The sequence below is a fragment of the Odontesthes bonariensis genome, chromosome 3, assembly GCF_027942865.1.
Source record: "Odontesthes bonariensis isolate fOdoBon6 chromosome 3, fOdoBon6.hap1, whole genome shotgun sequence".
In the NCBI taxonomy this organism is placed as follows: Eukaryota; Metazoa; Chordata; class Actinopteri; order Atheriniformes; family Atherinopsidae; genus Odontesthes; species Odontesthes bonariensis.
The window spans coordinates 36,352,833-36,375,613 of record NC_134508.1 but is presented as its reverse complement, the minus strand read 5'-3'; the positions used below and the strand labels follow the sequence as shown (position 1 = coordinate 36,375,613).

At 38.1% G+C, this 22,781-nt stretch overlaps 2 protein-coding genes across 14 annotated transcripts in view; both read right to left on the bottom strand.

Annotated features, from left to right (window-relative positions):
* Positions 1-5,805: 5,805 nt before the first annotated feature.
* LOC142377498 (complement decay-accelerating factor) lies at positions 5,806-12,918 on the bottom strand. Of its 12 annotated transcripts, none has more exons than XM_075461650.1 (13): positions 12,673-12,918; positions 12,109-12,294; positions 11,894-11,993; positions 11,354-11,424; positions 10,985-11,167; positions 8,995-9,072; positions 8,763-8,861; positions 8,522-8,599; positions 7,437-7,475; positions 7,307-7,348; positions 7,161-7,212; positions 6,374-6,449; positions 5,806-6,125 (listed from the first exon to the last, which is right to left on the bottom strand). In XM_075461650.1, exons 1-12 carry the CDS (start codon positions 12,791-12,793, stop codon positions 6,392-6,394), a joined length of 1,107 nt encoding a protein of 368 aa, XP_075317765.1. In that variant the 5' UTR covers positions 12,794-12,918; the 3' UTR covers positions 5,806-6,125; positions 6,374-6,391. The 12 variants fall into 12 exon arrangements, with proteins under 12 accessions (XP_075317765.1, XP_075317766.1, XP_075317764.1 ...); XM_075461651.1 differs by having other exon boundaries at positions 5,806-6,122; XM_075461649.1 differs by having other exon boundaries at positions 5,806-6,449.
* A 6,245-nt stretch (positions 12,919-19,163) lies between these two features.
* Positions 19,164-22,781, bottom strand: part of magi3b (membrane associated guanylate kinase, WW and PDZ domain containing 3b) — a 147,363-nt gene continuing 143,745 nt past the window's right edge. The window contains exons 21-22 of one of the 2 annotated variants that reach the window (XM_075461648.1): positions 22,513-22,602; positions 22,266-22,350 (exon numbers count right to left, since the gene is read on the bottom strand). In XM_075461648.1, coding sequence (XP_075317763.1) covers positions 22,553-22,602 — 50 coding nt within the window. In that variant the 3' untranslated portion in view covers positions 22,266-22,350; positions 22,513-22,552. Of the gene's footprint in view, positions 22,351-22,512; positions 22,603-22,781 lie in introns of both variants that reach the window. The other variant, XM_075461647.1, reaches the window with a different exon arrangement.

Sequence of the window (22,781 nt, the reverse complement as noted above, 5' to 3'; positions counted from 1 at the left end):
TGCAGAGACACTCCTTCTCAAAAATATGTATTGAGGAGTTCTCCATCTGTTGTTAGCAACCACTGAACTCTCGCCTCCTTTGCTCTTACTGTTCCATCCACAGTTTCTTTCTGCTTCTATGGTGTGACAACAAAACTAAACTTCCTCTTCCTTTTTATCTGTTTTACTCCTGCACTACATTCTAAAATTTCTCTTCAACTGGTCAGCTACATCCAGATGTGAACAACTTTCCCGGTGGCATGGTTACATAACTGACCGAATTACTAATACTAATAATAATAGTCTTATTAAACATGTCTGTACCTTGTAACCTGAGTTGCCTTTGTATATGAAATGTGGCATACAAATAAATGTGCCTTTCCCAAAAAAATATCATCAGCACAGCATTCAGATTAGTTTTGTAAAATGTAAAACAAAAATAATAAATCAATGTTTACACAGAAGAAAAAGCTCATTAGAAAATTTTAGCATCATTTTAGAATTCTTTTATCAAGCCTTGATTGGAAACACATGTTCAAGTGAGAAAGAAAATGATTAGTTCCAGACACTGTACCACCCAAAGTACTGTGCTGTCTCAATTGTTAATGTAAATTTGGATTGATTTAGTGTTACAAATCTCTCATCACTTTTAACATGATTTGACTGTGTGGTACCACCAGCAAGTGAAAGGTCTTCTTGCAGCTCCTCAAATCATCCTCTGACATTTTGTCTAACAGGACAGGGACAGTATCTAAACAGAGTTAGATGCTTAGTTGTGTCATATATCACAACCTGAATGAGTGGTACATGTAGTTGTACTGAAATGGCTTAGAATACTGAATAGCTACATGCGAATCTCAACTTCCAGCATTACCTTATTTTTATCTATATTATGTGCAAGAAGGCATGTAGGAATTTTAGAGTTAATGTGTTTCTATATCAACAGCAAACAAAAACTCTCTTTAGACATTCAATATTATTTGACTGGAGAAAAACTGAGTCATAGGGAGTGCCCTGAGTAAACATGACGTCAGCATCACAGATCTAGACCCCACCAATCTGTGCTTTGGCCTGCTATGCCTGTTCCATGGGTTTCTGGTATCTGTGGTTACATTATACTACAGTCAGACTTTCCCCTGACCTCTGCAGATTTGGGAGGAAACTTGGAACTGACAGTTAAAAATACAGGTTGGTGAAAGCATGCATGAAGATTAGAAGCACTGTAAAAACAAAAATAGAATTATGGAGTTTGTGTTCATGTTTAATTACTGGAAAACAACTGGACGTTTGAGAGAAGACACATCATAGTCTTGTACAAATAAGAAATAATAAAAAACATTCCACTACAGTCTTGGCTGGTTTACTGGCTACTACTGTTAGTTCTATCTGTTTAAAGTTAGCAAACCTTAAAAAAAGATGTTCCTGAGTGGGTTTAAAGACATTCTTCATTCCAAATGTATTCTGTCAATAGAATTGGAATCGTGAGAATGCTGATTAACACACCTGGGTGTCAAAGACTGACAAAAATATAGAGTATCATTTGGCACAACCCGTTTTGACATCAGAGTGTGCCTGATGGAGGTTTCTAGAACAGTTGATGCCCATCAGAAAGAGTTAGAGTAGCTTAAAATCAATACTTGTTTGGATTGGCTGTGTAAGTATAACTGAAAATCCATATGAGTGAATGTGCTTATGAGTTAAAGATGCATGTAAACATTTACTCTGAGAACATACAGATGTGGCATCTGTTGTTGATCTCATGCCAAAGCCGCAGTGGAAATCATTTATGTCTTGTTTATCTTAAGCTTAAAGAGCTTCATCCGCTCCTCTCACAAGAACAGCTTTAAAGAGAAGTCATGAATCAATTACCAAGGAGAGCTTTCCTCCTTTTTCATTCCAATTTTTTTTTACCGCAGCAAAGTTGGGGCAAAAACCATTCTGCATCATATTTTATGTAACCTTGTCAGTGATTCAGCAGCTTTACATGAATCATGGACAGAGCCCTTTGTTCAAGATAGGCTGGCAGGTTTACTCTACAGTGCCACATGATTAGTCTGAGCATGTGTGGTGTAATTCCTTTTTTCTTGTTTACCTTGTGTGTAAAACTGAATCATTTCCTCCCCCTCAAAGTTTAACTGGAGTGGGGTTAACTAGGAGATCTCTTGCACGGGAGCATTTCCTCTTCTTTGTACCATGACATAATATGAAGACTGATCATGATCCTGTTCAGTTAATGTCATGGGAGCCAGCTGTATTTAGTTTAAAGCTTACTGATCATAACTGATTATTTTTCCAATCAATTTAGCTGTATACACAAAAACATACAAAAAAATACAGTTCAGCCGCAGACACATTTCATGTAAATCCTCGTAAATGTCTATGAATGTCTACCTAAAACACACGTATAAACAATTGGCAATGACAAAGTATAATAATGTGAATAACTTAATCTAACATGGGGTGTATGGAGTCTGACTGTGTGTGGGGTAATGCATTAACATTTATGAACAAACAATGGAGGGTTATATCTAGTAGGACAGGCATCAACCAGTTTGTTTTTGTCTTGATAACACTACATTCCTTCATGTCTCCATCTGACATCACTTTATGCCAGAATGAAGGAATTACATCATAATTTCACAAATTTGATACAACTAAATGTGCCCTTTCTGTGTTTATCCTGGAATATATTAAGTTGCCTCATGGGTAGGGTAAAAAAAGTAATTGCAATTAACTGTATAGACAAACTAAAACATAAAACGGTTACATGTTAAAATATGTCTACTGGGGGCCCCGGTTGGCTCAACTGGTTGAGGAGGCGTCCCACATACAGAGGCTTACATGACACTGCCGTCCCTCGTTCGAGTCCCGTTCCGAGGCCCTTTGCACCATGTCCTTCCCCTCTCACTCGTGCTCTGCCCCATTTCCTGTCAAGCAACTTTCCAATCAAGGTCACTAGTGCTGAAAAAATCCTTTTTATCAAAATATTTACTGTTTACACAATTTATCACTGTAAAACAATGTTGTTGATGTGATACTCTAGGCTTGTTTCCATTTGAAAATCTGAAAAATAAAGTTCATGGACATAGATCTCTGTTGTTTTCCTGTTCTTCACAGACAGGATAGGGACTCACGTAGCTTCAGTGGAAACTGAGCAGGTGCTGGCAGACATATCACAGCTGTGACTATAGATTTCCTTAGCTTACCTTAACAAAAGGGTAACATTGAACTAAAATTCTAATCATTGGCTTCCTGAAAACCTGACATTTTGGAATTTATTTTATTTTTTCTCACGACACTTGAGAGTGATGATACAAATTAACCAGGATGGGTGTGGTACTGTACTTCTGCAATGGAAAAATACGCAGTGAATGAGGAGAGACACTTCTCTTCCTGCCAACATTTGACAAGAGACTGCTGAAGCCACAGAAGAGGGTCAGTCAAGCGTGTAATTCATAATGGAGTCGTTACATGAAAATAGTGCACCGACTGGATTCTGCCTACATGACCAAGGCTGCAGCCACTGAATCATAGAAGTAAGCCACTCTGTTGACTGCGGGTTGACTATGAACTTCAAACATCTCAACTGCAATAGGACTTTTGAATGCCTGATGTCCCTTATTGTTGTGGGTTGTCCCCCTCATTTTGTTGTGAAGTCATTTTCTGTATTCCATGCTAGAAGCGTGGCTTTAAAGATTGAAGGGTTGTTCTGAACTTGTACATTTGATGGCTCTTGATAAATCCTTCTCACTTCCATGACCTCCTGGGTTTGGTTTTATCACTAATAAATGATTTTGAGTTGAAATTTGTTACTCTTGTTTATGTCCCACCCAGGATCCAGTGTAATAACTTTAGTTCTCTTAAACTTTCCTCTTTAGAAATGGCATTTCTGAACATATGATTTATTCAGTCGGGCTACACGGTGGTGTGATGGTTAGCACCGTCGCCTCACAGGTTCAACTCCCAGCTGGGGCCTTTCTGAGTGGAGTTTGCATGTTCTCCCCGTGTATGCGTGGGTTCTCTCCAGGTACTCGAGCTTCCTCCCACTGTCCAAAAACTTGCATGTTAGGTTTATTGATGTCTCTAAAATTGTCCCTAGGAGTGAGCGTGTGTGTGGTTGTTCATCTCGTTTGTCTCTGTGTGGCACTGTGATGGACTGGCGACCTGTCCAGGGTCTACCCCGCCTCTCGCTTGATGACCCCTGGGATAGGCTCCAGCCCCCCCGACGGATTAAGCTGGTATGGAAAATGGATGGATGATTTGTTCAGTATTAGAAATACCTACAAATAAAATTATACTAAAACAATGGTAATGTTAATGGTAATATGCTAAATAAATATCTGTTAGCATTGCCTCACAGAGCAGCTCGAAAATATATTCTTACATTTAGCTCTGTCAGACACATCAGCAAAGACTATAGCAAATATATGACTCACTTTGTTCTCATCAAACCATTTAGAGCCCTTTGAGGGCATGATTGTCCAGGAAGATACCACATAGTTTCATCACAGGATAAAGGTAATCACTCAGAGCAATTCTGCATTCATTTGCAGTAATCCTTCCCTACAACCAGGAAATATGACCATATTTGTCCAGTGCTCAGATCTCTGCACTGGCTTCCTGTCGCTCAGAGAAGAGACTTTAAAACAGCTCTGCTTGTGTACAAGTCTCTTCAAGATCTAGTGCCAAAGTACCAAAGTTGCCGTGCCTTGCCGTGCCTAGCCTTGCCTAGAAGTTGGCATCTGTTCTGTGGATTTGTCATTGACGTCAAAAGTGAGAATCACTGATGTCTTTCTGGTCATTTTCTACATACAGCAGCTTCTCACTGGTGTATTGACATGAAGAAAAATATTGTTTCATCAGATTAGTCCTTTTAATCCAAATGATTGCTTAAAGAACACAATCCAAATAGTCAGCTCCGATGTGTCTAGTGAGCAACAACACATTATTTTTCAATTACTTTTTGGGGGCAGAGCTGAAAGGGGTTGATGACTTTTTACAAATCTAACCACAACTGTCAAGACTTCTGAGCAAAACCACAACCCCCTCTTCTCTGGTAATTTACTGCCTAGGTTTTACACTGATGGAGGGTATAGCAAGAATCCCTCTCCAGTGGGTAGCCCTGGGTACAATGAAGCAGTGTCATTATATTATATGATGGGGCTTTCCTCTATTCTAGTCCACACCCATAACAGGGTAATAACTTGATCTCATTCTGCCTTGGCAGAGAATGCATTCATTGAGTTTCTTTTACAGAAAAAAACACCTACTTCTTAAGTCCATAAAACTACTTCAACATGTGTTTTTTAAATAAGTCCAAACTGATTAAAAGACACATTATATTGTGAGGTTTATTGAAAAACAAACTTGATTTTGAGTTGAACTTCTGGGACATCTAACACTTAAAATTGTTATCAAAGTTGATTCATTTATGCTCAAAAACATGTTTGTCCTTTTTTTTTGTAGAATGTTTTATATGGTAGTTTGTGACCTGCAAGCTTCCTCAAAGGAAGAAAACCTACTGAATTCTTTCTCATGAATGAAGGTTTCCCATTTTTTTGCACAGTTGCTCAAAGAACCTATGAACAATAGACAATCATGAAAGAAAGTCAGAAGGCGAAGAATGCAACTGATTGTATCTTTAACTGCTGCCAACTCATTCTGCAAACTGAATTAAGCTCATTGTAAGCCTCTTGAATAACTTCTGTTACGGCTCTGTCCAAATAAAACAGCACATAAGTATGAAAAGATATGGACTTAAGATTACTCAAAAGCTCCAAACTAAATGCTTTTATGATAATTATGCCAAAATAAACAACACAGGGAGACAATTTTTAAGTCTTTACTTAAGTTTAAAACATAAATAATGCATAAAAAGTATAGTAAAGTGAAAAAATATTTACAAAATTTGTGTTAATATGTCACTAAAACACAAAAAACATAATTACAAAAAGTGCTTTTGATCAACAGACTCTGAAATGAATTCTGATAATACACAGCAGGTTTGACTGTCTGCTAGTTGTAGTGCAAATGTATAAAAGTGATTCTTGTTTCCACGATGGACTCAGAAAGGCATTCCGAGTTTGTTGGCACGTCCTTCCTCTGTGATGGTCTAACAGATAGGTGCAGTTCCATTTCCAGAGCTGCTGTTAACAAGAAATACAGTGAAAACTGTTTAGTTTGAACTTCACAATTTACACAGTGGTGCCATAAGGAAGTAGGCCCAACATTCTTCCTTTTATGGCTTTACGATATAAAAAGAAAAACACTATTTTATGATCCCAGTAAAAAAAGTTGAAGAGGGCTCGACCGTGTTTAAGGAATATGTCTATGGTTTTATGGTAATAAATGAATAAATAAATGAATAAATAAATGAACAGGAATTTACAGATACCTGAGTGAGGAGGGCAATCTAAAGATTTTGGAACTGTAATAACTCCGGCTTCAGGTCTTCTCTGGTGTCATATGAGCTACGGTGTCATCAAATAAGGAATTTGCATCAGAATTATAGAGTTATGTCAGTTTAATGTTGAAAGTTTATTAGTTCATCAAATGCTTTTTAATGCATTCTTGATTTGCATTGCAGGGTGTTAAGTGTTAGTCATTGTAATTTGCATGAAAGGCTTACTTAAAAAAACAAAAAAGAAAATAAAAGCCTGGCATGAAACACCTTGAATTGCATATTCGAGTTAAGATTTTGATTTTGTTTGTTGAAACTGAACTATTTAGTTTGAGGTGAAGACTAAAGCTTGGATGTATTTGTCATCTAATTAAAGGCTGAAATCTAAATAAAAAATTCCACATGGTTTAGTCATTTTTCAAATTTTCAACCCTTTCATCCTGTTAGAGTTTTATCAAAGAATTTCCTGTTGACTTCCGTTATTCCTCAGCAGTCCTTTTGTAGTTCTAAGATAAAAAAAAAAAAGCAGTGGAGAAACTGAAACAGCTGCAGAGTTTTGAATAGCTGTGTGTGACTTCAGTGCCTGCTGTGTAGTTAGAAATTGGTTCTAACATCTGATAACACAGTGAATGGAGTTAACTGGACTGTGCATTCATGGTCAGAGTGTGTAAACCCGAAGAAGTGGAAAGAGCGGAAAGTGCAAAGAAAAATACGAGCAGGGTAAAAAGAATAATCAGGCTTGAGGCATGCAATAAGTTAAATGTAAAATATCATATCTCACCCTTTTCTCCTTAGACAAAACTTGCTTATAGAGATCACAACTATGCACATAACTGAAAAGAAAAGAAATGAAAGCTTTTCTTACGTTTCATATTTCAACATCAAATTTCATTCACAGCAATTCAAAGGAGAAAAAGGGCACAATACCTAATGTAACGACTATCACACTGATTATAACAGGTCCAGTTCCTGAAGAAACGACATTAAAATGCAGTTAAATGCAAAACGAATAATCACACGTTAATATCTTTTCTCAGGCTGGAAAATAACAACTCACCATTATCGTTGGTAGTATTTACAGGGTCATCATGCTTGCCTGCCAGGATAAAACAGCATTATTGAAAATAATTAAAATTGCAATAGACATGACTGATTTCATCAGGGACATCTTCAGCACTTAATCAAAGTTTACTTACTGATTTAAAAACATTGTGTTTTAGAAACTGATAACAGAATCTCTCATATTGTTCTTGTGATACAAGTCTTTGTGTGTAAAATAAGATCGATAAGATTGATACCACTCAATTTCCAACATTTCAAATAATACAAATCACAAGACAAACTTTAAGCTGTGAATTACTGTGTTAAAAAGAATAGCTCGACACTTTAGGAAATACTCTTATTGGCTCTCTGGTAAAACCTTGAGAAGAAGAATGAGAACATTTGCACCAGCTTAGTTTAAGAATCATGAGCCAGTAGGACTAAAAACAACAGCAAACATATTCAGCGATCACAATTTTCAACTCATATCTTTTCTGATGAATACAAAAAAAGTATAAAAGCACATTCTATCACTTTTCAGGCAGTAAGTGTTGAATATTTATATTTCTTATGTATCTGTCGTGGCTCAGAGCTAACGAAGTACTCCTGTATAACTGACAGAGAGCAGAAAGGTTTGGTTTTCACATTTTAGTTCATCTACACTTAGTTTTAGCCGAAAAGCATCAAAGTGCATTTCCAAATATGCAAAGCGCTTTGTTTGAGAATGATTGGAGGTTAAATCTGTTGTTACACGTTTTTCAGGGGCAAAAAAAAATCCCATTTCAATTCATAGAGTTCTATCCGGCCTGTCTAATGGTTTAAGGTCAGCTGTCCACACTGAAGACGTTCATTCTCCTCGTCATATCCGAGTGTGACGCAGAAGAAATGCATTTACTGCAGTGGTGTCTACAATATCCACACCATAGCTACCCTTATGACCCACATCAAAGCATCAAAGCTCATGTTTGACGGGGGAAATCAATCCATTTTAAAAATCCAGATCTAGATTTTTTTCATAGGATAATGTAAAGATGCTTTTGCTATACTGATGCAACAAAATAATACAGACCAACTGAACAGACTCCAAAAATTCAAATGTACCTTGAAATGAAGGCGATGTAGCTGATATTACACTGGTTGTAGCAGCTTTATCCTCGGTTGTCGAAATCTTTCTGACACCTTTTAAGGAAAAATATTTAAATAAGGATTCTTATTTCTTGTCACATTTGGAAAGACTAAAAGCAGCTACTAAAATCTAAAAAGTAATTCATGACATCCACATCATAAATTCATGCTTTCCACATGCAACATTCAGATGTTTACATTGAATATTTTCTTATACCTGGATCTGAAGGCGAGACGGTTGGGGATGTGCTGGCTGTGATAGAGACAGGAGCTGTCAGTGTGGTGAACAAAACTGCAGAAGTAGAAGTGGATGTTTCTGTGACATTAAACATAATCAAAATAGTTGTCCAAATGTTTTGTCACCTTTAAAGGGAAGTGAGGGTCTGTTAATGTCAATTACTGTCTTAAAGTTATTCTGTTAAATATCTCAATTATGTCTCGTTGTATACCTTGTATTGATGCAGGAGTTGATGTTACCATTTTTGTTGTAATTCTATCTTCTGTTGGCACACCTATGAATAAGAAGACTGCTAAATTTATTTGAGGTCAAAACCCTCCATCAGCCTTTTTTGAAGCTGAAGGTGGGGCATGCATTTTAATCTGACATACATCTGCCATTTGTTACTTTATTAACTTCATATTACATCAAATGAGAAGATAAAATGCAAAGAAACATTTATTTTTCATCCCCTTTTGCGAAACTGTTACTCAGTACTAAATGGTGTATTAGTAGAGGATAATAATGATCAATGACCAACTCTTTAGGAAAAATATGCTCATACAGTGTGAAGATTTTTAGGAGTGAATGAGTGTGGCCATTAGTAAACAAAGCACACGAAGGGAGCGCTGACATAAATGATTAGTAGAAAAATAGGAGATAAGTAATAATGTTTGAGAATGGAAGCTGTGTCTTGGGTGCTAAGTTTATCTGGAGACACCATGGCAACACCTTCAGTATGTGCGCTGTGTTGAACTAAAAACATTCCACAGATTAACATTTTACATGCTTGAAACTGCACTGCAACATCACCACAGAGCTGGTGTTAAGGCTCTTTTTTTATGCTTGTTGAGGTTTGGAGAGCTATCAGACCACACTTAGGATTTTTCTATGTTTCAGACCATAAAATGCAAATAAAGTGTGCACTTTAATGTGTAACAGAGCTGTCGTGAAGGATAAATTCCAGGCAAGCCACTATTTTGACTACATCTCAAGATTGCATAGAAATCTACTTGCTTAACCTTGTGGTATCCTTGAGAGTGGTACAGTAAGACATCACAACTAATATTTTACAGCCTTTATCTATTGTTTTGCTGTGTTAAAGGAAAAGTCCAGCACTTTTTCCATCTTTTAAGTTATGAATTATTCAAAAGAACAAAAAAAACAAACATTGGAATCCAAACAGAATATAAATATATGCTCTGACAAACAACCTTAAATCATTGGTAATTCAATCCAAGGAGTAATTATCTACATTAACTTCAAAATGGGGTGTGGTGGTTAGCACTGTCACTTCACAGCAAGGAGGTTCTCGGATCAAATCTTGGCTTGAGCCTTTCAGTATGGAGTTTCCACACTCTCCAGCCTCCTCCCACATTCCAAATACATGCATGTTAAGTTAATCTATGACTCTAAATTGACCGTAGGAGTGTGTGTGAGCATGCATGGGTCTGTGCTGGCCCTGTGATACACTGGTAGTGTTAGACCTGTTTTTAGTATACCCGACCTCTCACCCAATGCCAACTGGGAAAGGCTCCAGACCCCCCGAAACTCCGAATGGAATGATGTTTTGTGATTATCCTGCATTTTGTGTGCATTGATGCCAGATCAACAAAATACACACACTCAGGTCAATAAAATAACCTCCATTCTGTCAGCAGCAGGCCTCCCCACCCTCTAAGGGTGTAGGATTTCTTCTACAGTTTTACTGGTTGGGATCATTACTATGTAAGGTCAGGAGTGTTTTCATCCATTTGTAGAACAGCTTGGTAAAGACTGACATGGCATCAGAAATGCACTAACATGGATACTTAAGACAGTCTTCTCTACTCTCACTCAGGTTGTCATTCTACAACAACTCCCCTCCCAGACTACAAAGCAAAACGTCCTCGAAAGCAAAACCTCTGTTGTTTGCTACTTGAGTGCCTATTATCTCCATAGTGTTGTCTGACAACAGCTTTTTGAAAATATTGTATCGTGTTTTTTGTCAACACAAAAATATTTATTTAAAAAAATGAACAGTGAGTGTTGATGGAGTTAGTTTCCTTTAAAGTTAGAGCAAAGTCGTTTGCAAATTATGTCAAAAGATGCAAATACACAGAATTAACTGCATGTTCCTTAAATAACTTCTAAATACTAACTTTACGACACAATATGCTTAAGATTCTGTAAACCTCAGCCTGCTTCCTCTATGACATTACTAGTAAATCACAAGGGCTTACCTATGCATTCAGGAGGTTGTGAACTATATCCACCAGTTTCACTGCAAACAATAGTATGATTCCCAGTGAGGTTGTATCCGTCATTGCAGGTGTAATGTACGACTTCTTCGTATTTTGGGTTGACTTGAGCACCCCATGAGCTTCTGCCATTGGTCACAGTGGGAGGTTCTTTGCATGTAACAACTAGAAAAAAGAAATAGAAAAAAAAAAGATTGTTCTAACAAAAACAAAAAAAAAAACACCTTTGAATAAAAAAAAACCGAGTCCATGATGTTTAACAGCGGTTTTGCTTTAAAGACACTTCAGAATGTAGAAAACACTTTCACTTGTATCTGATGATATAAACAAAGTAGGAGGTGAGAGACTTACTGTTGCACTTAGCTCGTCCATACCACCCTGAAGCAAAGCACTGTTTGTAGCTCGTTCCGGTAATCCTGTAACTGAAAGACAGGAGAGTAATACAAGTTAAAGGGCATGGACTGAAATGCAGTGGAAGGGTCATTTCACCTCAGACGTGAAATTCTTTCACAGTTTGCATCAACAACTCCTTCAAAGTTGGCAGGACAGCCGAGTTTCTAATCTATTGAAACATGAAGTAACACCTTCTGGCAGTGGTTTTATTTAGCTTTAAAGGCTTTTTTGTCTTCTTTGGAGATTTGTTTCTGGTCATGTTTAACTTCCAGTGTGAGGGCTTCATGGATTTGGCAGCAATTCACCGAAAAAATGCTGGTAGTACAGCATGAAAAGCTACTTTGTGTTGAAATCGAGATAATCATCTAAGTGCCATCCATATGTAACTGGAGCTGCTGGAGAAGTATTGATCTAAATTATAACAATTCACTTTATAAGAACATTCAACCAGAGAGCAACAGAAAGGGAAGATTTCATAACTCCATCATTTTTACTTACCCTTTATCACAAGTTACTTTGATCTTAGCACCAAACAGAGTGCCATTGCTGATGTCAAAATTCATATGTGGCAGCGATCCAGGGACACCACAGTCCTTCTCTGTAATATAAAAGTGAACATCAAATATTGCCACAGGACTTTAGTGGCAGTTTGGTAAGCCCCACAAATGACCACATCAAAGTGTTCAGACGTCAACATGTTTGTAAGGACTCACTCCTGCAGATAATATCTGGTTCAGTCCATTTCTCATCACTGCAGGTTATAGTCCCGGAGCCGCTTTCTTTAATATATCCATTGGCACACTCCAAAGTGACCATAACACCCTCTGGGAACTCATTAAGTAAAAGTGATTCATTGGACAAAATTACAATTTCTCCTTGTTCAGGTTTAGGACAGTCACCTGTGGGGAAAATGAAGCAAAATCATGAATGTTTCAGTTTTTCTTCATTAAAAAGGCTTTATAGACTAAATCTGCTGCTGCCAAAAAGTAAACGATCTCACATGAATTAAAGTGTAAACGTATTTTATAATGACTTTATTCAATGTTTGCTTCAACATATTTTCTCCTTCTAGAATACCACACAAATATATATATATTTAGATTCACTTTAACAGGCAGAACTGGAAAAAAATATGATTATCTTCGGTAGACTATTTTTAGAAGTTGGCATCACAGTAAGCGGCAGTTCTCTCACAGTGGAGCCGACAGAAATTGAGATCTGGATGCGCTCTCATGTGACAGATATCATCTAATTCAACGGGCTGCCCTTCCACTGACCTGCTGCGCTCACGACAAAGAGGTATATCAACAGCAGGGACTTCAGTTTTCGCTGTACTCGAGTGTCCAGTGAAACTTCCATGCCGGACTGTTGAAAGAGGTAAACGATGCTGATCCACATCCCGCAGACACGACGGTGTCTGGAATTCCAACTTCTTCAGAGAGGAAACGCGGTGCTTTCAGCCGCTTCTCAGACTGATAACTCTGATAGTCCCCATGTAGGAACGCCGCTACTTGTAATATCCACTCCTCTACGATTCAAGCTGACTTTAATGACCAGAAATACAGGAAGTGAAAAAAACTTTTTTTTCACAATAAAAGCAAACATTTTCTTTGAGCGGCAAATGTTTTTTTTATTTTTCTGTCGATCCATTGTCGCCGAATTGCGTCTTTCTAACACAAGACATCAATTAGTTTAACTGTTGATGTCTGTGATAAACTGAAGCTTTGCCTTACGCTGACTACAAAGAAATCACAAAAATGGCTACTTGTAGCCTTTTTTTAAGAATGTATTTGTTTTTATTGTTTATTCTCATAAACGATTTACTTTATAATAATCAATCAATAATAATATTCTATTTTTACCATTTTTTACACTTTATTTTGTGGTTGTCATTTGCTTTTGTGACAAAACAATTGGGAGTGATGTGTAAAAGTCATCTCTCATTTCTTTTTGTGCTTCAAATGAGCCTTGTAATGTCTTAAAGTGATCTTGTGTAACAGTTCCTCAAGCTTTCTTAGAATCTTTCAAAGTTTTTCTTTGGACAATGGCTGCTTTTTCACCTTTTTCCAGTTCAGGTGTTGTGCCTTCAAATAATCTAACCACAGATAAGTCAGTTTGACAGGATTACATCATATTTTTGCACCAACAGGGTGCTTCTTGGGGAGCTATAAGTCCAAGGATTGGCACATCTCAACATGGTGGCCAGTGTGTGCTTAAAAATGAAGAATTAACAGAATCTGAGAGGGATGTTCCTCAGAAACACAAAAAATCAAACAAAAGCCTGACACAAGACCTGAGAGATGCATTTGGCCCTTTAGTAGAAGACTCATCATGAAAGGGAAACATGAAGAAGTCGTCCAAAAGAATCAGACTGAAAATGAGTGGCAACGAGTCTTATGATGAGATGATTATAATTATTGACGCTCTATTGATCTACATTTCGGAAGAGTGGCCTTGTTTTTATCTATCCATTAATTCCTTCTATCTAGCTTTCATTCTCACGTGACTGTATGCTGAGAACAGAATTCCTCTTACGTTGAAAAAAACAACTGGAAGTGTCTGCTCTACACGGTTAACACCAGTAGCGTTTCAGCGTCTACTTTATTTATCAGCCTCGGGATCAAAAAGGTGGTACGGTCACGTTTCGAAGTGACAGACAAAGACTGTGTGCGTTTAAATTTATTTTTTATTTTTATGAGAGGTAAATAAACACGAAAACAGTCCCAGTTTGTTCACCAGTCAGAGCAGTCCGACTTTTAGGAGGCAGGGACGTGAAATGGCGAGAAGTCTACAGAAGAACATGTTCTTCTGTAGACTGCAGCAAAGGCGAAGATTGAGGATGGTTATGGGTGTAACCTGTATTGAAATTTATTAAAGGGTGGGCTTATAGCCATATATCACTTTATACATTATAGGTGGGTGGTTGAACCAGTACAAATAAGGATTTACGATTATCATTAAAGAAGGCAGTGATTCCGATTTCGAGGACAGACACTTTCCATGACAGTTTGTAATAGTTTGAGTCATTGTCTGTGGTTTGGGGTATTTTCATGGATAGCCTACGACAGTTCAGGGCTGGGCTTATTGCTTCACTCACACACTCACACACACGCACGCAATCTTTAGGCTAAATTCCAAGGAATCCACCACCACCCATTTTAACCACGACGGGCCATTTCTTTCCTCCACCCAGTGTTGTTGGGGTAACTGTCTGACGTATAACACAGAAACCGGGCAACGCAGTGCGAACAAAGTCTAGCAGCTTGTAACTTTAGTGAATGACTCAGTGAGAAATCAGCAGGTCTGCGGATATTTTTGGTGAGGCACAGTACATCACTAAAGAGTAACATTAAAATTAGCCTGCGGTCTCTGGTTTGGGAGAGGAAGATGTAATATCAAGTTCTAAATGACGCAAATCCAATAAAATGTGACCTGTAAAAACTCTCGTGCACCTCATTCCCTTATAAGGTGTTTAAAAAAAAAAACGTGTATCAGTGGGTACCGGCTGAGCTGTGGCACCGCCTGCTTTTCTTATCTCTTTTAACACCATGTCCGAGTGAATGATCAAAACACCTCCCTTCTCAACAGCCACAATAAGAATGCATCTACTCCTTCTCATGTGGGAAATGTTTTCAGAGTTAAAATATAAGTCCAATGCTGCACAGGCTGCTTTTCAGACATGCCAACAATGTGACATAGGCTATTCAGGAAGAAGAATAACTTTTTACACCCCACCTTTCTCCAAAGAAAGCTTTGTTTTGGAGAGGATTTTTTTCTATGATATCCTCATGAAAAAGCTAGTAAGAGTCATAAGTAATGATTTCATACCAGAGGTGGGGACTTGGACTCGAGACTTGAGACTCGAGTCCCGATTTTGATGACTTGAGACTTGATTGACCAAATCAAAAAAAGACTTGGACTCTACTTGGACTTGAGAGCAAAGACTTGAGAGTCTAGTTGGACTTAACCCTCTGGACTCGAGTCAAGTCACATGCAGCAAGCACAAATATTAAAATATTTTTTAAAAGTGTCGCATCAATACTGTAGCAATCAGCCAGAAATCCCAGCCGTCAGTGACACCTGAACGCCGCCTGAAATTCACGCCGCCCGCCACGTCACGTCACTACGTCACGTTACCTTACGCACAGCTAACAGACCAGAGGCTACTTATATTGATGAAGCATCTAAACACAATATTAATAAAAATAAACAAATTAATTTTTGGCAGAACATTAACAATAAAATATAAACAACTTAATTGAGGCGTGGTCATGATCCGTATCATTAATTATAATCGATTTGATAGGACTTGGTTGGAACTCGAAACAAAAATCTTAGGACTTGGTTGGGACTCGAAACAAAAATCATAGGACTTGGTTGGGACTCGAAAACAAAAATCCTAGGACTTGGACTTGACTTGGACTTGAGAGCAAAGACTTGAGACTCTACTTGGACTTGCAACATAGGGACTTTCTCCCACCTCTGTTTCATACTACGGATATGATGCATGTTAGCTGCACTGTAGATATTCTTAGGATAATGCTGCGAGACTAAACAGCTACCAATCTTTCACTAGGACTAAGAAAAGTGACCTCAACTCTAAAAACAAAAACAAAATGTGATGAGAGACACCTTTTTGTAAACATCTGAAGCTGACCTTCTCTACCTTCATGCACTTGTGACTTCATCAAAAGTTAGTGATATCAACTGGCAAAAAAGATCAACTGCATCGAGGTAAAAAAAAAAAGAAGACAAAATCATAACAAGAACAAATTTATATTTTCTTGTTTCGCCATCAGTGATTCAAAGTAGGAGTTTCTATATTGTAGTCTGTCTCATATAAATGTGTCCTAATGATATGAAACCAAAATGAGCCCCTGGATACTTATAACAAGAATAAGAGAAGCATTGTTGATTAAGAAAAAATAATGCATCAAAATTTCATAAACAAAATTTCCCTTTTGCAAAATCATTTTTATTTGACACCAACTTCAGCCACAAAATCCATCCATGCCAAGTAACATATTTATGTTTGCAACTACTAGTTATTAAGATATCAACTATTAAAGCTGCAGTCGGCAGGTTTTCAAAATTCCGAGTCTAAGGTGCTGTTTACACATACCCGGGTATTTTGATAAACGCATATTTTCTAACCTTCGTTTGCAAAAAAAACTAGGTGCACACAGCCCCGTTTTTAAAAAAAAACACATCTACATTAATCAGCATAAATACGCTATCAAGAGCTGTTAAATTACGCCAAGCCTGACGGTGGCAGTGTTAGAACAATGAGAATTCCACACAAGCCAATCAGAAGCCTAATAGAGAACCGCTGACAGGAAGAACTTCCGGATCCTTTTCAAGAAGAAAATATGGCGCCAGGCTCATGTGTGTGGACTGACAGCAAGACTGAGCTACTTTTACACGTTGCGCTGGACTATAAAACTGCTAAAGCCGTGAAAAATGTCTTTATTGTTCAATACATTGTATGACTGTAATTTTCAAAATCACACAAGCGAGTATAGCTCTCAACAACAGAAATGCTGCTAGTACCTCCATGCTTGCCAGATAAACAATGGACGGAGAGAATGGCGTTTTCACGCTAGCATCCTGCCAACATGGCGGATAGGGGCGGGGCTCTGTACTGTGACGACAACTCCTCATTCCATTCCCAAAACTCCGTTTTTGTCTCTTTCAACCAGTTTACACACAAACGCTAAACGGAGTTTTTAAAAAATCTCCACTTTTGCCAGAGTTTTTTTTTTAGTTTCGTTTTCGGAGGAAAAAACTCCGTTTGTGTATAAACGAAAGGCACAAACGAAGGGAAAGGTCTTCGTTTATCAAAATACCCGGGTATGTGTAAACAGCACCTAAAGTCTGAAAATTCGAACTGATACAACTCTCAGGTCCCTCCCCCAACCTCTAACAAGCTCCGAATCGCCCCCCAAACCCCTCCCCCTCTGTGGACGAGGTTGTGCACGTAAGTTCACACCAGTGTGAGCGCACACAAGCTGGGGCAGACTCACGCTCAGCAGCGTGTGCACCAGCTGTGATTGACAGGTAGGATTCCTCCACCCTAACTTGATTGGTTAAAAACAGCCGATATTAAGATCATAAACATTTTCAATTTAGTCTCTAAAGTAGAATGATTTTGTTTCTAAAACAAACAAATATACATTTCAGGAAAGGAGCTTAAAATCTAGATGTCCTCTATAAGGGACATTTGTAAAAACACTGAATCTAAAATGACTTTTTACTTGCTGCAACACTAATTGCCCTACGGGGACACAAAAAAAACTGAATCTGAATCTGTCAAAGACAACAACTCTCTTTACCTCTGTTATGAAATTAAAAATGCTGACGACTTCCACACATCATTTCATGCCTGAAATAGAACATTGGATTGAATTAAAAGTAAATTAAATTCCAGCAATTTTAGGCTGTTCAGTGAATGATTAAACCATTTGCGATTCTCTGTTATTCTGTGGTTGCTAAGGCTGCTCCTCTACCACCATATTACATGTTGAAAAACTTACCAGCTCGAGTCCAATCCTCACAGATACTGACATGTCAATTATACATCTGAATCAGGAGATCAGTCGTCTGTAGAAATATCCTGAACAGCCCTGCTGAAGCTCATTATCACTCACCTGGACATTCCTGTGGTTGTACTGCTCAGACATGAATCTCCAACTGAATGGGTTCAACCAAAAGCACTGCAGAGGATCATTGCATACAGTAATTACTGCTTTCCCCAAGTTAATGACTTAAGGGTTAAACATCTGCTTTACTTCAGTGCATCTCTAAATTCCTGTACACGGTTGAGCAACAAGGCTAAATCATTAAAGCAGAACATTTGACAAATAGCTTTTAATCACTGTTTTGGAGTTAAAGTGGTTTGAAGTAGTTTTGGTTCAAGATAGAGATTCATTTGAGCGTTGAGTTTAATTTACAGAAGGTTAATGAGATTCATAGCTCATTGATTGTAACACTGATGTCCACCTGTCGTGGTACTGAAGCATAAGAGTTACATGGTTAATGGCATGGTTTTGTTTTTAAACAGATATTTATAAAAGATACATGGCATAAAATGCTTCTGGGGAAATAAAAGCCTTAGCCTATTTATTCTGGTGTTGTTTTTCTATAGCTCAGTTGACTACCATGACAACTGGAAATTTGCCATGGTGACAGTAACTTATGCTGCTTTCTTATGTGAAAACATGTGCAGCGGATTAACCAAAATATGACATCTTAATGAATAATCTGTCAACATTTGTGACTGTGTAGGTGGTTTACTGGCATACTGCACAATGAAGCTTTTGCTTTAATTCAACAAGAAAATAAAAATCCTGTCATGTCTGCTTTCATTTAATGGCATTACTGCTTTGGTCCAAGGGTCTTCTTTTCAACTACTCTTCGAGTCAATCAGTATGTTAATCCTCTTTAAATTTTGTAACTTTCCCTTCACACAGACTCTTGTGCAGCCCACCTCCTCCCCATTGCATCTCTGCTTGATGTCTACCCTAATCAGAAGTCTCCCACCTCCTCACCACAAACGTCTAGAATCCAGGGGTCCTGTTCCATCCCCTTCCTCCATCATGTCACACTTCATTATGCACTGTATGTTCCATTAGAATCTACTTGCCAAAATATTTGCAATTTAATTCTTTTTTGTGCTGTAGTTAAGAACCAGAGTAACATTGTTAGCCTAGATTTGGTTTAATGTGTATCTCAGTTTCAGTTAAGGAAAATAAAGAAGTTTTTTCAGCAAAACTTTATTTTCAGTGCATGAACAGTATACAATGTCAAGGTCATAGCCTACCCATTTTCAATTCATGATAAATATTTTCTTTTTTTTCTTTACATAAAAAAATAACAGAGCAATTTGATATACCTCTATTTTTTTTTCTCCCCAAAAGAGCACTCGGCAAGTATTTATAAAGGTGCTGTACAATGTACAAACATTTACATCTATTGTTCCTAAAGAATGTAGAAGATACCACAAGGATCATTTTTCTAATGAAGCGATGCAAGGCCACAGTATAATGCAGAGATGAGATACAAAATGTCAAAATAAAAGCATAAGGGAGTACAAGAGTGCAGGGGAGACACAATAAAAAGAGCATCATCTGATACAGGACCAGAGTGAACTGCCAGTACCTGACACTCAGAGTTGGATTTATTCATACTAACCCAACTATTGCACAAAAACTTACCACTGTTTGGCTCATAGTGCGATCAGATTTGTAAGCTGAAAAGTCCTCTTTACAATCACAAACTTTAATCTCCATTCTGCTTCCATTCCTAACAAATTTATCACACATTTGCTACTATACTGCGTTCCCTGAGCTCATCTGGATACATCTTAATTTCTAAGGTGTATGAGCAAGAGTAAAATTTCCTTTTCTTTGATTTTATCATTGTATTGTCTTACAGCCATCCGCTCAACATACCCTTTACATCAGCAGCAACATATTTAATATCTCAATAAAATGTCACACTCCCCCGGCCTTTAAACTTCAAGATACCCTGGCACACAATCACACAGCAGGATAGACATATATGTACAATTAAAACTTTTTTCTTTCTTTTCATCGCCCCAAAAAACTAAGAAAAGAACAAAAAAAAAAAACAGGGACATGACTCGCAACTCTAAAAAGCATTACATACACTGCTATTTCTACCTTTAACAGTGAACCTTTTAGAAAACATAAAATATCTTTGTTAAATAATAATAACCACACCAATGCATTGTAAAATAATAGCAATGTACATGAAAAATTAAATACAACTCATTCTGTTATGTTATGCTACAGATGCAGTGCAGATGCAGTGCAATGGAATTCAATAGAGAGAGAAACTGCAACACATGAAACATTCAAATATATATATAAAGATATATCTATATATTATATTTCACAATGAGACACATTGCAAACATTTGGTACAGCAGTTTCAATGCAAGTTCTATACATTTCGTGACCTAAAAAGATCCATGATAAGTTCGACAACTAACGTACAACTAACGTAACTAACGTACATTGGAAATAAGGTGAAAGCTCAAATAACATGAGACATTTTTTAAAGTCTATATCAAAATGTGGAATGGTTTGGTACAGCTACATGTACATAAAGTATTTTCTTCTATCACCTCAATAAAGTTCACACTGGTTTGTTTTTATACACATGGTAAACAAGATCTCAAACCACAAGTTTCTGGTCTTTTTAATGATACGGTTCCTATGAAGATGTGTCATGAAGATACCAATTGAACAGTCTAGAGTAAGTGGTAAGTAAACGCTTGTTCGATTGTATTTGAAATCTGCCTGGTATTAACAATGAGAATTATAAACAAGGATCTGGTTCATCCTCAGTGATGTGCAGAACACATGCAGTAAAACAAACAGAAGGACCGACGGCATGCAACTGAGCAAACCTTCAAGAAAAAGAGAGTCCAAATATCCCACAAAGAGGCTGTGAGCAAAATGAAACCCTGTGATAGTCACACTGGGTGTCTACCACAGACCAGAGGCAGGGCCTTTCTTGTTTCTTTGCATATGGGTCGTTGCATTGTAATGGTTGAAGCGCTGTTGGTAGTGGTCGTTCCACAGAAGGCTCCCGGGATTGGCACATTTTCACATTTCAAAATGTTTTGTCTGACAAGGCCCCAAGCGTGCCTTATGTGCTGAAGTCCCACATAAAAGATGATGAAGAAGCTGGCAAGGCAAAGGGAGTGCTACATGCCACTTGAGATATCACAGGACTCCCAAAATACAAATCGAGCCATCGTCCAAAGATAATGAAAGTGGCACACTGTTGCACTTACCATTTTTATGGAAGAACTCTGGAAAACAATCAACTGAGGATTCTCTTAAATATTCCATGGCACAGTTCATCTCCTGGTAATTCAATGTTCTGTCACAAAGGGTCGCAGAGGATTTCTGCTTCGGTGAGGATTTTGGCAGAGCACGGTACTTTCCAAGGGCCTGGGCTAACAGATCCCTTTGGACTCTGGGAGGCCACAAAGTCTTCTTTATTACCATCTTCTTTTGAGTTTGACGATCTACCTTTTCTTCCTTTTGTCTCTCTTGGTGAATCTATATCTTGAAAAAACAATGATTCCCTTTTGTTAATAGGGCCTTTACTTGTATTCTTGCTTTCTGTAGGTTTGCCCTTGCCATTAACATCTCTGTGTCCTGAGTCTTTACCTTTATCTTTCTCGCTCTCTCTTACTTTAACAGACAATGTCCTGTGGCGGTGGGACTCCTCCACGGCCCTTCTTTTAAAACGGTCTTGTTCAAGGCCAGGCCTGGTCCTTTCTCCTCCTTCTTGTGTGCATCTTCTGATCTCAAGATTCCCACCTTCACTATTTTTCTTTTCATTACCTAAGCTCTCTCTGCTGGAAGAATCCTTTAATTTTCCATGAAGGCTGTGTCGATGATCTGTGTGCTGTAGGGTTGAAACCACCTGCTGCCCATCTTGAGACTTCTTGAGGCTTACAGTTTGGGATTGTGTATGTGTCTGAGGCATTCTGCTCCTGCTTGGCACTGCTTCATGTGCCTGAATAGCAGTATTTTTGGGACTGTGATGTTGCTCTTTGGCTTTAGGAAATATCTCCCCTGTTGTCTTTGGGCTGCTTAGCTCTCCGGAGTCTTTTGTGGGCCTTGTCCTCTTGTAGAACTTCATATGATAAGAGGAGAGGGGAGGAAGCCCGTCTACCTTCTTGTTGGCCCACTCACCACTCCCCTCCATCAAACTTAAACCCCTGCTGCGGCGTATCTCGCGGCCTTGTAGGGTTTTGGTGCTACAACTATGAGAATGCTTGAGTTTGCCAGAGATGGGAGAGGAAACAAAAACGGAAGCCCCGGTGGGATATGGAGAGAACTGGGGTGATGTGTCAGAGTGAAACACCTCTTCAAAATAGCTTGTGGGTGAAATCATTTTTTGATCACGTCGATCTGTAAGAGAAGCACACAGTTTAACATGAGAGCACCCTATGGGCACAGGAACATTACATGTGCCAAACAGAATACTGATTCAAAATGTGAAAGAGAGCTGTTGGATAACATTTCCATAGGGGGTTAATAACAGTGGGAAAATGTCAGAAAGAAATTAATTACCAAAGATAAAGAGAAGAGACCAGATAGAGGAGTGACGATGTTAGTGTTGGTGCTCTGTATAATAGCACATAGTAGAGGAAGCTGTATTACCTGCATCAGGGGCAAGAGAAAAGCCAATGAAAGCAGATGGTTAGAGGTTTAACAATAAAAACTCAGCCAAGATTGTTCATTAAAAGAAACAAGGTTAGATCTATAAAGTAAGCTCTGTCAAAAAACAAATGGTCACAGTTATTAACATCAGCTAAGCATTACGAGAAGTTGTGATTTCA

Excerpts from the sequence above, each read along its gene's own strand:
- LOC142377498 (XM_075461649.1), bottom strand. The coding sequence starts at position 12,793 with ATGTGGATCAGCATCGTTTACCTCTTTCAACAGTCCGGCATGGAAGTT. Across the intron at positions 11,994-12,108 it reads ACCAGATATTATCTGCAGGA|AGAAGGACTGTGGTGTCCCT; the intron begins GTGAGTCCTTAC and ends TTTATATTACAG. Across the intron at positions 11,425-11,893 it reads AAAGTAACTTGTGATAAAGG|TTACAGGATTACCGGAACGA; the intron begins GTAAGTAAAAAT and ends CCTGTCTTTCAG.